We start from the raw sequence: 16,408 nt of genomic DNA on the forward strand, positions 1-16,408 counted from the left end.
CAAGATTTACACATGCAAGAGTAAAGTTATCTCCAACCGTTACGTGTGTTCCAGAAACTATATTTTCCTGTTATTTACACAAATATGTTGTTAAAGAGCTCACTTTAACACTTCTTTAACACCTCTTGTAAACTGACACAGAGACTCCGGCTATAGTTTCATACACCTAACTACTAAACCACAAAATTCTAATGAAAAAAAAAACAGATTTACACCAAGTGAAATTAAGTTTCAGTTCTTTTTCCCTCCCTTGGCCTTCTGTGACATGCACACTCATATTGATGCATAATTAGTTTGACTCAGGGTTTACAAGAAAAGTATAAACCCTCAACCAAGCCGAATTTGCAAGAGCCTTAGGTGTGGTGCATAGTCAGGGTGTTAAGTACAGGTGGGTCATCACAAGGCACTCAGTATACTCTACATGACAGCCCAGAGCTGCTCTCTGTTCCTTTCCCTGCCTTTACCTGAATATCAGACACCCAAGCTGTCCATATATATTCAGAAAATATCTAATTTCCTTTTGCATAAGGCTTCCTAACAGCAAAGTTTGCCAGTCAGTTCTTTGCATTGAGGCTTCCCACATTTGTTTAACCCTTATCCAGCCGGTATCACACTGGCAGCCTGAGGGTAAAATAGCTTCACCTTACATGTGTTGGCTATGTGAATGTTAAAAAGTCAGGTCTCTATCTCTCTCTCTCACACACAACCATTCAAATAAACAGTCAGACACAAAGGGCCTCTTATTTGAACCCTCATAAACTCTGGATTTACTACCACAGCTTGTCCCCAGTGAGCATGTCTGGCCTTCTCCTGATTGGGAGCAAACTAAGGGAAGGCTTGGAGAGGGGATGGGAGGTAACATTATTATTAGTTTGGGGCAGGAAGGGAGTGTTACTGACGTTACGCAGGCGAACACTGAAGTGCTTGGAGATGGGATAGATCCCTCTGTCACACTGATGAGATTTATGTGCTATATTTCTAACATATCATAAAAATTAAATGTCTTAAACAATGTAAAAAAAAAAAAAAAGATCCAGCCTACTATAAAAAATCATCAGAGGAAGAGAGGAGCGAGATGATTAAAGAGCATTGTAAGCATTGCAGATTGCCTTCTTCCTGTGTCCAGACTGTCTAGTCTAGCCAGTCATGCCCGTAATTATAATAGGCACTAACAGCTTAAAGCTGTGCCACCATTCAATGTAAGTGCATCAGTATTAAGTCAAGATTTGAACAGCTATAACATACAAATAACAGTATGTACCATAAAGCAGTCACAATTTGAGTTAATTGTCTCTCTTTAACTTTGTAATCAGTGGATATACCTTAGAATAGATTCGCTTCCTCTGTACTGTTACCTGTCATGAATTTAATTGGTCCTCTGTCAGCATTCAGAAGTGTCAGATGACAGCTAAGGAGGACTATTGATAAATGTTTCTTTGTTAAACAACATTTCAGAACTGTTCTTTTTGTATTACATGCCAGTATTACAATCTTACTATGGTGTGTCTCTGTGATTGCCTGAGCCCCATTAAGAAATAACTAACTGAACCCTCTCCCCTGCACTGCCTGTATTCTGGCCATTTGGAATTTAAGCAGTAAGCACACTCATTAAAAGCACAAATTATTAAGTAAATTTTGCGATATTGTAAACTGTTAGAAGGAGGACAATCTCAAGATTTTTACAAAGTCCATCAATAATGGCTCACAGAACACAGAAACAGAAACTAGCCCTTTAATGTCAGGAAAACAGGAAAAAAAAATTCAAATTCTCAGTGTATTCTGCCTGCCTTCTCCATTAAATAGTAGTGTAAAAATCAGAACAAATCCTAGTAATCCTGGTATCCAGTGATCTCTGACATGACATATTCTGTTTGGTTTTGTTTTTTTTATGTCTGTCAGGAGTGTCTTATTCAAATAAGTTTACCATCTCTGTGTCTGGTAGACTTTAAGAAGTAAAACAATCGCACTATTGGCCACCATTATTAGTAATTCAGTAAATCTTCAACATTTCTAACAGCTGTTTCACCTTTCTTTCTTTTTCTTTTCCATCTGCTGTCATTTTCAGGTCATGGAGAACGTTTGCCCCTGCTAGAAGCTCGATCTCACACACAGCCAGCAGGTGGAGGGACGGTTGGATGGTGTGTATCCTTAGTCAGCTGGTGGTCATGTGTGAAACTGTGGTCTGATGCCCACCCTCCCATCAGCGCTGGCCATGGACGGGGAGAACTACCTGCATCCAGAAGGCCCTCATCTAGACAGCAGCTTGTTCTCTGTGGCCTCTTCTAACATGGAGGTATGCCTTTGTTCTTTGTTTTAATTTGATGGCACATCAAAGTCACATATAAGGTTTTTCCTACAGTCAAGTCCATATGACTGTAATAGGTAAATAAATGCAGATCATCTCCTTATATGTTTGCTTGTTGTAATAGAAGTTTAGATTAAATCTTTAGAGTAAGCCTAGGAGCTTTGATTTACCATGTCAGCATTTTGAAGTTGACTGTATGAGAAATATGTGAGAAAAGATGTTGAAAAAAGTTCACTTTTTCCTGAGTTTTTCTGTGGTGTCACCTTGAGAATCCAAAAATATTGTGATCAGATGTATTAATTTTATGTGTAGAAGTATGCATTAAACATTCTCTGACTTTACTGTTTTCTAAAGACTTAATACTGGTTACCATTACAGTTATCTAACATATGTAGAAAGGAAGTGATACTGCTTATGGTTTAATTTCCAAGCTGAGCTATTGAGGAAATATGAAATTCATATGTAGATGACAGCAAATACTGTCAGCTCAAATACCAACATTTTCTCATGTATCCTTCCTGGAATTATGGCAGTTTATTTGCTTTTTACATCTCAGGTTATTGATTTTTTTAGTTGTAACAGTCACCTCGTTACTTTTAAGTAATAGCATTTTTTGCTCATGACATTTAAAAAAATCAGCTGATTAACCAGTTAAACTGGATTAAACATCTTTGAAAGATCACATCCCTATAGTCTTTGTGATGTGAGTAATTTGAGAAAATTCTCAAAAACATATTCCATTACACTGAAACGATCTGCCTGTCTAGATTTCACAAAGAATAAGAGGTGGGAACATTAACTGTGATGTGTCTTAACTGACTATTTAAGGGCTTAGAGAAGAATTAGGGCATACTCACACTAGAGCCAGCTGTCCCGTATTGTACTGAAACATGCTTGTCCCCCCTCCCTAGTCCCCCACTGGCCTGCACTCGCACTGCTCCAAGATCATTTGGGCGACAGGATGTCATCACATCATTATATGACAGTTTACAGGATGGCCAGTTTCATGGAGTCTGCACAGTGGAGAAATACACAGACAATATGACAGTAACTTTACTCGCGTTGTGGCTTATTTTGACTCGTTATAGTCAGAGGTGGCTCTGTAACATTTTGACATTGTTTGAAAAAAATTGTCGAGAGGATTGGTTGTATTGATTATTCCTTCTGTCCATGCTGGACAGAAATACCATGTACAGGGGTATTAAAAATAGCCACAGTATTGCTTTAATTGCAGGTGTCTTTTAGATTGGAAGCATTTTGTTAAAGAATTAAATTAAAAGCCTGCAGGGGTGCTCTGCTTGCTGTGCTTGCGCCTGCACACTGTCAAGTGCTTACATAATGTGTTTTTAAACAGTTGGAGGTGAAACTGTATACTCTGGTAAATTTTGGGGTTTCCCTCACCCCAGTTTTCAACTTTATTCACTACCCTATCGGAAGAACGGCATAAACGCCCAAACAATACTCTTGGTCAGGCTTCATCTAAAATGAGATCTTTGTTGTCATATGTAAATCATCAGTAAAGTATTTCACTGAAGAGCCTGGCAAAATGCACTGGAATGATTCTTTTCTTTATCTTTAGATGTAACAGTTTTATTCTATATATGGTAATTTTTCTGTTTTGTTTTGTTTTAGAGTTCAATATACACCTCCTCTGATTCCTGGGGATCCTACTCTCAGCAGGCTGGATACAGCATACACTGCCCTATGCAATCTGGAAACCAGTAAGTCAAATTAACCTCACAAACCCCTTTAACAAAACTTATGAAGAGTTATAAGAGTGACAGTGTATCAGCTGAAAACATGACAAGTGAAAACACTGAACCTTTTTGTTGTACATTTTGGCCATAATTGAAATAATAAACACCCTGTTTAGGTCTCAGAGCTGCCAGTGACTTTTATAATGTAGTAGTAAAGTGATGAATCTAAGTGATACCTACCCACATAAGTTTCACTCTTGAATTTTCAGAATGTCCCATTGGTCCCAGGACTCTTACTTGTTAAGCTGTTAGACATTATGGGGTTTTTATGATTGGGTTTGAGTGTGTCAGAGGTGGCTGTAAATATCCTGTTGAATGGCTTTCATTAGGTATTTTTTAAATTAATTTTAGCAGCTATTTTAAATTAAGTTTTAGTCTCAGTCTTTGGATTAAAACGGCTTGTATTTTTAGTTACATTTTAGTCATTTTTAGCCTTTATAGCTGTATTCTACTTTTAGTAAACTCATACATTTTAGTCCAGAAAAATACTCACATTTAAGTCTTTATTATTAGTCACAATGTTTGTTTTTTAACAACATTTTTCAACCAAATTATAAAATTAATATTAATTTAAATCACTCAAATTAATGCACTATCAATGCTTTAATTGATCTAAAATATGCAGATGATAATACTGATATTATATACACAGAGGAGAAATATCTTAGTTTTTGAGGGTACAACAGTCTATCTCCATCATTTCAGTCTCATTTCAGTCTCCTTGATGAAAATTTACTTATTTTTGGAGAAAAGTTAGGCTAATAACATTTTAGTCAAAGTTTAGTCAATAGAATTAATGTTGCTTGAATATTAAAAAGAAATAAACACTATTCTGAGTTAACATACTGGGCAGATGCAGTACATTTATAGGGGTGTATTAAGTGCAGGGTACTTACCATAATAGTATTAGTATTTGAAACTATAAGGCTGTGATTATTGCTCTAACTGCTACGCTTGAGTGCAGTCCACTCACCGAATCCTTGTAAATATAACACATATCAGTTGGAAAGAAAAAGGAGAAAAAGAAATTGTGAAGTGGGGTAGAAGCAAGATAAATTTGTGTCTCGTTCCTGCATCACCCTATCAGAGTTTTTTTTTTTTTTTTTTTGCAAGATTATGGTGCTCATGTTTTTTGTGTTAATTTGTTCAGTGATTATTGTAGAACTTTTAGTGCAAAGAGACTGCACTGTAATTTATACTTAAAGATGTTTGGACACCGCTAGTATTTATCCAAACTTTTGATCAGTGATTTTAAATTATGTAATTGTTTACATTATTGCATTCCTGTTCTCTGAATGCAGCAACAGGCCAACACATGACTTTAGTCTGTCATTACACAGTTATTTTACATGTCTGGGGATGATCTGCCTTTTTACATTTCCCTGATTGTGAGTGTCTGCGTTACAATTAAAGGTTTATCTCAACATCTCACAATTATGCTCTGTTTTTATGACCTCACCGCTAAATGAGAGATGTTTGTCTCTTTACTTCCCCTTAAGATGGCCTGTGTGTAAAAGACACTATGCTCATTTAAAGACTGCGTAACATCTCGTCCACAAGAGCAATGTAGCATAAAGTTGAGCAGACTAGGAGGAGGTGTGGTCTGTTTCAGTGAAATGCATCCTTTTAGCCAGAGAACTCAGTCACAGCTCAGTACACCTTCAAGATCTAAACAGAATGAATCATCCTATCTGTTTTGTCAGCAGACTTTTTCCTACATGGCCTCTTTTCAGTCAGGCTTGAATGATCGCTTTTTTTGAGTAGGCGTTTTTTTGCATGGAATGAAGATTGAATTAAATGATACGGACCTCTAAACAGAACGTCAACAACTCGGAGAACTGTGAAGCTAAAAGTGACAGGAAGCGACAAAGAGCACAAGTATACATGAGTAAACCGAAAATAGTGTCAAAATCTTTGCATTAAAACATCTGTTAAAATTAAACTGTAAAAGCAGTCACAGGCCTGCACTAAAAACATAATATCAGACATTAGTGGACTAATGTCAGCACAATGATAACACACTAGTATGAAAAATGTGTCACAGTCGTGTTACCAGTTTCTTTTCTTGTATCAATAAGCCTATTAAAATTGATGTTAATATATCCCAGTACTGCTGACATTATCAGGTTTTTTTTAACCTAAGTAGACATAACAAACTTGTGCATTTGATTTTAGATTAATGTGGTTTTGCTTGTATGAATATACTGTATTATCAGATTTTTAATGAATGGATTAGGAATCAATAATTTAAAGATTTCATGCTTAAGAATAGAAATTTCTAAAATTATCTGTTAAAGTTAACACAAACGTGCCAAACAAAACAAAAGCCAGGAAGTGTCCCATCAGGTAGCTTTGTTTAGTTTTGCTATTGCTGTTAGTTGAGCATTTCTTAGAAATTTGAAGCACCAGATGACGTGAGAGCATGGTGTGTGTGGTTTCCATGTTCACTCAAAGTAGAATTTTCTGACATCAAACTGGTTTTACAGGCTTCTTATCTCACTCTCTTTTTTACTAAGTACACTTATCTTAATCTGAATCATGATGAGTCTGTGGTCTCGAAGAAGAACAACTGATTGAATCCCATCAAAGAACGTCATGATAGTGTTGTAAAGGCCCTCAGTTAGCTAGACCAATGTCCTGTGGTTTGAAAATGTGTAAGTTCAGCATTAATCTTGTAAAAAAACAACCAGGACTCTAGCCATGAAGTCACTCAATGTTGTTGCAACAACTCACAGGAAGTGAAACAGGACAAATGTTCTTAAGCTTCACTTTTAGCATGCTGTCACAGTCCTTTTATTTCTTCACTTGATTTGAGTTGAGTTTTTATCACACAACTTTGGATTCCCTCTTCTTTTCATCAATGATGCGCAGACTACATTGCCCAGTGAAAACTATACATATTGACAGGATGTAAGTAACCTGCTCACGTGACAACAGAGGAGCAAAATAGACCTCACTAGTGAGGAAACCTGTGAATGGGTCAGTTCTCTGTTAGCACCACATGATTCACTGAATGGAGAGTACGCCCATGTGTCCTCAGCAGGATTTCATTTATGAGTAGTGCTTCAGACGTCATTAGTATTCTGCTCTTGCAGAGTTATCAGTAAGCCATCAGCTATCCTTACAGAAGAAGGTCTACAGAAAAGTAGCATGAAAGGATGAAATGTTTTTATTGGGACTGTTAAATCAATGTTTGGTCTTTTCTATGAGTATGATAAGGTATGATGTTTCAAACAAGGTAGATTAACCTGATATTCATGTTGGGATGTGAGAAGCTTCCATGCCTCTTAAAACTGATATGATTAGCAGAATATAATCAAAGAAGAGTGAAGTGACCGACTTGAAAAGAAGTCCAGATATACAATCTCAAATGTACAAAAATTGGGCCTGTCAAAAGATGAACATTTTAAATATTAGATTTAAAAAACTACTTTTTTGCATTCAGAACAGTTTTTGTGTCATTTGTGATTTTTTACGGTCTTAAACTAAGGGTAATTGACTTCCTGTTTAAATACAGACCTGCTTCCATTGGTAGATGTACAATTTGACATGAGCTTAACCACAGAAAAAGGGTATTGTGGATTTTAAAGAAATAAGTGAACAGTACAAAGACAAATATTTGATATCACAATGTGCAACTGACATCTGACTTGTCCACTGATCTATCTGTAAGCTGAATAAGTGAAATGAGACACTGCAATTAATTGCAAAAAATGCGCAGTAATGGTGGATCTTGATTAACCCCATAAGGCCTAAAAACACAAATTATAGCAAGAAAATTCTAATTTTTTGGAACTGAAATGTTTATTTCACTTTCTACTAAAATCCGAAACAAAAGCAAATTTCCATAAAATTTAACATATATATTTTTGAAGTGTGGACATTTATATCATTTTTCAGATTGTATTCAGAAGTTTTTTTTTTTTTGTTTTTTTTTGTTGTTTTTTTTTGTAATTTATGTTCATATTGATTAGATAAAGGTATCATAAAAAATATGTGTTATATATACAACAGGCTTTAAGGGGTTAATTGCGATTAACTTGATTAATCCTGATTGCCCTAAACGCACTAATAGTTTTTGGAAAATTCTGTGTTCAATCTCCATTAGACACCAGCAACACTTTTCGAAAAGCATAGACAGGGTCATGCTTTCCACTCTGTCAAAACTTTTCTTTTAACACTTGGTAAGCATTTGTAAACCAAGAAGACCAATTTATGTAAATTTTATAGTGAAATGTTGTTCCATTCTTGCTTGTTGTAGATTTTCTGCTGTTTAACAGTTCAGAGTCCCCTCTGTCTTATTTTTAGGGATGGGGAGCAAACCCTGGATCCGTAAAGATCCAGTTCTGTATTATTCAAATGCCATCAAATGAATACAGTTTTAGCTTTTCAATACTGCTATAATGTCATTTAATGATACCACTGGTGTGAAAACATACCGTAAATCCTCAAATAAAGACTGGGGCCTTTATTTACAAAACTGCAGAGCAGAGGGTACCAGGGGCTTAATATTTGGAGCCAGGCCTTTATTTCTTGTTCTCACAGAGAAAAATGGCCATACTTTTATTCTCACAAAGAAGACTGATAGTTCATACTTCAGTTTAAAGCAAATATAGTTTAACTTCTAAAGTAAGGGCCTAAATGTCCTATTTTTAAGTGGGGGATTATATTATAACTAAATAGTATTAATAATGATGAAAATATGATATGATAATAAATTTTCCCTTTTTTTTCCCTCAGTTCATCTTGTTAACATTTTAAATCTGAGTTTCAACATACAGGGGACCTCCTGTCTTAGTAAACAGATTTTATGTTGATCTAAAATCAGCATAACTTTGTGGCTCAGTGAACAATTGTGTGAGGATTCTGATCAACTAAGCTGTTCATTTATTTTCTGTTTTCACATCAGCCAAGTCAGAATTACTTATTAAAGACTTGTGCTTTGTCTCATACTGACAGTAGACGCTACTGCATTGATCAGCGTGGCAGTGCTGAAACATACAATACATAGTGGTCTAAAACTCCTGTAATGTGGGGGAGAATGACCATATAACTGTCCATGCATTTTTGTAGAAAATCCTGTTTCCCCCGTCTTCTTTGCTTGATCAAACTGTCTCCACTGTCATTGACTCGCTGTCTATCCCTGGGTAGACTGTCCTGTGTGCACTGCTCCTCCGTGTGCCTCTGTGTTTTTGGGGTTCATTTGAGAGCTTGGTTTGAGCAAAGGGTTGGATTGGCCGAGTAGCGTCACAGGTGTTGATCTTTAGCATAAAGTCAAGAAGCTGTTCCATTCAGAATAGACTCCTGTTTGATAGCAGTGAAAGTGGTTCTGTTTTCAAATAAAAACACATGGGAATAAAGATGTTAATCCTTTATGATACTCTGGCCTGTAAAGGGGGACTGACCCTTATTTGGACCATGACTTGATAAGGAGTATCGATAAGGGTATCAAAATCAGAATTAATTTCCGATCTCCACCCTGCCAATCTGACACTACATAATGCTCCAAATATCAGTTGTTTACAAGCAGGATGCAGGATGCCCATGCCATGTGCACTTAGGCACCCCCTTACTATCACGGATGCTGGCCTTTGACTTGTGCACTGATAATAAACCAGATGGTCCCTCTCCCCTGCAGCCCAAAAACAGGGTGTACATGATTTCCAAATAGAAAGACACATTTTTGAACAGCCCTGATAAAGGAACAAAGTAGCAGATGTCATGTCAGTCCAGCAGTGCTGTGCAAGGATAAGTCCCTCCTGCATGGTACAGGTCTGTAGTAAGCTGCCTATAAAGCTCATACCAGCACCCATACTACACATCTATGGTTTATTTTTATATAATGTTCCGAGTGAAACAGTTGAATATTACTATTCTTTTCAAGAATAAATGTAAGATGCTCTATTTTTAATCTTATTAGCAGTCACAGTTTGTGCTAGTGTGGGTGTTTACAGCTGAAAAATGAGAGACAGACCACTGATCTGCTTCTATTTTAATGTCTTATTTATTTCTGATTGTCCTTACAACTCTTAAAGGCAGAAATAGTGTAGTGTGTAGTATTTCAGGTTGTCATGCATCTTTAAAACCAGTCTACATTTAATCACTTGAAATTGAAAATAAATTATTTTCTCTAGACTACAGATTTCAGATACATCACGGCCTCTTTCTTTTCCATTCCCTCTATACAATAAAATGAGGGATCAACTGGAGCATATTTTTTTAATAAATTCTCTGAAATTTGGTCAATTTACTGCCTGCATGCTCTGTGTTAGCCTTTGTTGATGCAGCCTTCAGCAGCACTGGAGTTTTTCCTGGTGCTTTGACTCAAAGTTCATTTGTTACACACTGTTGATAGCATGAGAGTTAGATTTCATGACTGCGCTGCTGGAAGGAAGGCTCTTTCCAAAGAATAACGACTGTTATTGTTGGGTGTTGCTTCATAGTCTAAGGGCATCTGCTTAACCCCTTATTATTCCGCTGATTATCAGTCTGATGTGATTATGTGTCTCCATACAGTTTTATTTAACCTTTACCCATTTTTTTGGCAGAAATTAAAAAAACATTGTATTCCTCTTTTTTCTACTGTTCAAAAAATGTTAGCAAATTTTTAAAAATCCTACTTTCTTGTTGTTATTGGCAAGAAAAAAATCAAGTAAACTGAATTTTTCACAATTTTCAGCTTTTAGTCAGGTATTGTTTCTCTAAATGACATAGTTGCCTTAAATAAGATATTTGGATCAGTAGTGTGATTCTTATAATAATCGGTTTAGAGCTATGTTCTGCATAGCCTGCGATGGCAACTTGTACACAAACAGTAAGACAATCACTCTGCTGACTTTGAGTGCCTTACCAGTTTTGTATCATTGAAAAGCAGCAGGTGTCGGCACTGCATAAACTTCTCCTGCAATAGCTTTGTCATATCACCATCAGCTTAGATAAACAGACAGGGGATTTCCAATGTGGGTGATTGGTACCATTCATAGAGCAATGATCCTTCTGGGAACTAACCTGATGGTTTTTTTCTATATAATTTTATGAGTCATGACATTTTCCCTTTAATTTCTATCCAATACTCCTGTATTTTATACCCATTAACTGCTGTTTTTTACATTTTGTGGACTTGAAGTTAATTTTGAGAGCTTCTGATTTAATTGATGGCAAAGTAGAAAGCTCGACAAAGATGTAGCTATTTTTTCACAATTTGGCATTTAGGATTAATATTTTTAAATGATTAAAGTAACATTGTGATTGATAGAGTGTTTTGATTTCAATCCTGAGATATTTGCTTATATGTCTGTTGTTAATCAAAGTATAGCCAATTAACCATTATAAAGTATTCTTACTTCTAATATCTCAGCATGGACATGACTAGACACTTGGCTGTTAGTTCTCAGGAAATCTTAACCAAAACGCTCGGAGAAACTTTCTGTCAGAGTACATGCTTCTTTCCCAGGCTTAAAGCTACCTCTTCATCCTTTTGGTGTATTTTGAACTTAAATCAATCAGTCTCACTGATCTCTTGCCTGTGGTTGTGGACACAGAGCCAAATCCTGTGAATAGCTTTGGCCGAGCTCAATCCCTCTGAGCCTGAACTCTGGCACATGATTGGTTGAAAGGAACATGGGGCGATAAGGTTACAGTTCCACCTTAACAGTCCTTTAGTTTTGCTTTCATTTTTACGTTGTGCTTATCTTTGTCAGCAGGGTTGTTTTATGACATTATGATGAGTTTTACTCAACGGAAAGTGGAAATATTGCTCGTAGGGAAGACAAAGTATGTGGATGTGGGTTTGATCTGAAGTAAAAGCTTGTAAAGCTCAAGGAGAATGGTTGTTATTGATGAAACGCAGAGTATGGACGTGGAGAGCAGGTAGGAATTGTTCTTTTTCTCATATTTTTTGTCTTTGTGTAGACGCATTTAATGCCTTTTTTGTCTGTGTAAATGTTGACCGTTGTCTGGATTAATTCTTTTTGTTTATTTTTCTTACACAAATAGCACATTGATATCTAAGCTTTAATAACATTTTCTGCCCCACTTTGACTCCTGAAAGTCTTTTCACATATTTATTATTATGCTGTGTTTTGAATGCTCAGCCATACAGCTACTCAGTGATATAGAGTGAGATAACCATTTTAATTACCACAGTGCTATATCCTCTGTTATGGCCATGATGCTTAAGTGCTTATATGATGTTCAATACCCTTCAGATTTATGTCCTGAAGCTGGGTAGCTGTATGAGGAAAATAATATAAGTTTTTAAGTAGTGGTGAAACAAATAACTAACAAAAACTCATCTCTTTCTCCTCCAGGCAATACCACTTGAACAGAAGCACTACCACTACCACTCCGGATGTGCACATGGACTTATACTCGGGATTCTCTGATTTAGACTTTTCCAGCCTCAACTTCCCTAGGAATGGAGATTTCCCACAGGTTTGTTTCATATTTTTGTCATTGTACATGCTGGCATATTTTAGTTTAATGGCTGTGTGTACAGGAGCTTACAAGTATTAAAATGGCTTACACCTACTGAAGCACAATTAGAGGGCCTAGTTCCTTTTTGTCTTTTCTTCATGCGTATCAGAGGGAAGGGCCATGCCTCCCACCTTCTTCTTTTATCTGTGTGTCATGCGTGTTCAGCTAAGCTTAATTTACCAAAGAGCAGCCTGATTAAAGGCCAGTGTTGTCTAGACGACTGCAGCAGTGCCTGCCCTGCTCCTGTCAAGGCATGTCATTAATAAGACACTGTAATTTAGCACTCATCAGAGCATCTTCAGAAATCACTCTTCACTACACACAGAATCCCTTTTCTCTTGCATTTGTATGAGTCCTCTAGATGTTTTTGTGAATCCTTTAAGTGTCTTTGTGATCCCCAACCTTGGGAGGTACAAGCAAAGGACTGGGACAGTTATTCCAAGATGGGAAATTCCTCAATATAGACAATGACCTGAGGAAAAGGCATTGAGTGTCTTACATATTTACCTCTCCATGCTCCATCCTCTATTTGCATTTTCCATTTCAGCGCAGTTTTGTGTCCATCCAGTTAGATCATTATAGACAGAATCATATGAATAGGAGCCAATTGTAATTACACAGACCACTGAGTTTCTAATCTGAAGCCTATTTGGGCTGAGCTAAGGAGTTCCATTATTGAACCATATTAAATATGCTATGATTATGAGTTTTAAAGAAAGGCAATCATGGGTTACCAAGCATGTTAGCAGAGTTACCTTATTTTTAGCCTCTCTCAGTGTTAACAGCATTTATCTCATTTTAATGTAAGGTGAATTTGGTAAGATATAACTGAGCTGAGATTTGACAGCAATTTCAAGAGAAGATATTTCTTACCCTGATTGTAAATTATTAAAACTTTTCCATGAATATGACAATTTGACCGTGTCAACTTAAAAGACAAACTGGGCAAAATCAAACTGGGTACTGGAGGAGTCAGGATCCAAGCCGATTGTCAGTGTCCAGTCAAAAACTGTTTCTATTGTTTTTTACTGAAGATTTTGGCCCTCAATGAGTAATTTTTGGCATCCTAATGTTCTCTGTCATAATTTCCTTTGTTCCTGTTAAAAAGAAAAAAAAAAACACCTTCCTTAGTGCCCACCTATCCGGTCTAACCTGCATATCTGATTTCACCCAGAGCCAAAACTACCAATTCTTTCAAAATAAAAGCATAAAGGGGTGCCAGTAGCCTTGTTGTTATGTTTGTGTGCCCCATGTACACAGGCTGTTGTCTCTAAAGCAGGTGGCTTGGGCTTAGATTTGGATTTGACCCAAGACTCCTTTCTCACATGTTATTCCTCACTCTTGACCCAGTTTCCAACTCTGTATAACGTCCTATCATTCCTTTAAAAAAAAGTCATAAAAGCCCCAAAATACATCTTAGAAAAGTTCAAGCAAATACTCAAATATCTTCATAATAGCACAAGTGGTCCTGTATTTTCCTTAAGCAAAATCACAACAGTTAAATGACCAGATGTGAAGCAATGGTACTATATAAAATGATTTAACAGCAAAGGTCTGAGAATAATTCAAACGTATTAATAAAAAAGACTATATCACTTTGGTTCATTTTTGCTTTAACTTTAAAAATTAATTTTCATTTATTTAGCTCATAATCCAAGTGAATGTAGCAGAGTTTTCTTAACTGTTATTTCAAGCTCATACAAGTATACAGAATTTTGTGATTATGCTTAAGTGTTGGAATAAAATATATAAGGTAACATGTAGTGCAAGAAAGAGATACTTTTAAAGTTGCAGGAGTAATGCCAGAAAAGGCCAGCATCAGCTGATCTAGGCACTTCTGCTTCAATTTTCATTTAATTTAGCATGTTTTAGCCTATTGAAGTGAAGATAGACTTCAACTCCATCAAAATTACACACACACACATAACTCAAGTGCTTTTCAATGAAAATATCGTATACATACTGCTAGATATGCAACCCAGCTGGTGGGTAGAAATTAATGCAAAAACTCAATACATCAGGCTAGATTTATTTAATCGTTAAGCAGAATGAAATTATATTTTGTAAATATTACACTTAAACACAAAATATTTCAAAATACCCAATTTGATGTTGATGGTATAGTGCAGTGGTACTCAACCTTATTCTACCAAAGAGCCACATTGTCTAGAAAAAATTTTAGCTAGAGCCACAATCCAAACCCAAAATTTAAGGTAGATAATAGATCAGTTAATCTGTAGTTGAAATGAAATAAAACTGTGGATTTGTGGATAATTATGAGGTTAAATGGGATGCAAATGTCTGTATAGTGTCAGAAGAACCAATATGTCACTGATAATGAGCATGTATTTATTTTATCTATCACTGACATCAGGCTAAAACCTTGTATCTCAATTTTTCACGATTTTAATTAATTTTTATAAATCATATTTATATCATTTTAAAAATTATAAATTTTTCATTCCCTGAAAAGTGACCATTTTGGAGATAACAGTCTTTGGCCCAACACCAGCGTTTTGAAAGTTCCACCTGGCCTAAAGATTTTTTAAGATATCGGAATGTGCTGAGTTTGAGTTCTGAGATGCTTTTCAAAGAAAAGATAATGTGGCTGGAGAAAAAGTTAAAACGAGGAAATGGGAAGCTTCAATTTGAACATAAGACAGCAAACCTCAATGCAGAGGTTGCGCTGGACTTTTTTGTTGTCGGTCACTCCTTTAAAATCCCACTGGATCCATCCTGACACAGAGCTTCATACAGCACACACTCATGCATCACAGCGCAGAGACAAGTTGAAGAGATGGAGAACAACTTTCTAATTCTGTCTCTGTTATGACCTGAGAGAGAGAGAGAAAGAGAGAAAGAGGGTGGGGGTGAGTGAGCAAGAGAGAATAAAGCAACAGGCGCTGATCTGAATCATCATTCACCCATCTCTCTGTTATATTTCCATGGTTGATATCCACATGATAAATGAGCAACCTTTAGTGTTTAAAGTGAGGTGTCAGTGGAGTGCAAGTGAGGTGGAAGCAGCGGACACTGTTTTGAATCATCAGTCACCTTGTACACATACAAAATTTCGCATAAAACTGAACCTGTTACGAAAAAAACTGGAAATAAAACAACAATTTCGGCATCAGTGTGCAGACATGGTTAGAACAACATGAAACAGGCTCATTGTGCAAAGACCTCTGCATGCCGACCTGTGTGCTGAAACACCTGCAGCAGCAGCCTCTCAGTGCTGTCAGCATGGAGACTGACACGCTTTCATTAATCTATGATGTTGAGATCAGTGAGAGAGCCCACTGGCTACAAGATTGAACATAGATTAAATAACCTCCTTGATAGTCCATGTGTGCAAAATGGAAAAGGTGAATCCGTCTGAGTGTGTGCTCTTCTCTTACACACACTTCTCCGTCAAGCGCATCCGACGGTCATGATATATGGATTTAAAATAATAATGATTTAAATTTGGAAGTTAAAGCCTGTCTTCTTTGTGTGGGAAGCAGATGTATTGATGTGACTTACCATGAATCTTTACTGATGACAGTGTTTACCTTCATAAATGTTTTTAGATAAAGGTTGTTTTTTTTTCAAGTAAGCCTTAAAAGAGCCACAACTGGTCACTAAAGAGCCACATGCGGCTCACGAGCCATGGGTTGAGTATCACTGGTGTAGTGTGATGAACAACAAACTGGGTTAAATGAGTTTCTTTCACAAGAACAATAGGTGCAAGCAATAGTGAGGCACTGCAAAAGAGAACAAAAAATGATAGAAAAGGTGAAAATGCCTTGTAAAAATCACTAGAATCAGAGGTTTTAGAGAGCTGTGTTACCACACTGGAAGCTGTAGTATACTCTGGTGTCTGAAGGTTCAA

The 16,408-nt window shown here is 36.6% G+C and overlaps 1 protein-coding gene across 3 annotated transcripts in view; it reads left to right on the top strand.

Moving 5' to 3' along the window:
- The window catches only part of si:ch73-63e15.2 (protein strawberry notch homolog 2), a 76,354-nt gene that overhangs the window by 15,145 nt on the left and 44,801 nt on the right, over window positions 1-16,408 (top strand). For 2 of the 3 annotated variants that reach the window (XM_041792172.1, XM_041792173.1), the window contains exons 2-4: window positions 2,066-2,293; window positions 3,938-4,026; window positions 12,372-12,495. In XM_041792172.1, coding sequence (XP_041648106.1) covers window positions 2,186-2,293; window positions 3,938-4,026; window positions 12,372-12,495 — 321 coding nt within the window. In that variant the 5' untranslated portion in view covers window positions 2,066-2,185. Of the gene's footprint in view, window positions 1-2,065; window positions 2,294-3,937; window positions 4,027-11,807; window positions 11,932-12,371; window positions 12,496-16,408 lie in introns of those variants that run through there. The other variant, XM_041792174.1, reaches the window with a different exon arrangement.

Source organism: Cheilinus undulatus, linkage group 7 (genome assembly GCF_018320785.1).
Source record: "Cheilinus undulatus linkage group 7, ASM1832078v1, whole genome shotgun sequence".
Lineage (NCBI taxonomy): Eukaryota > Metazoa > Chordata > Actinopteri > Labriformes > Labridae > Cheilinus > Cheilinus undulatus.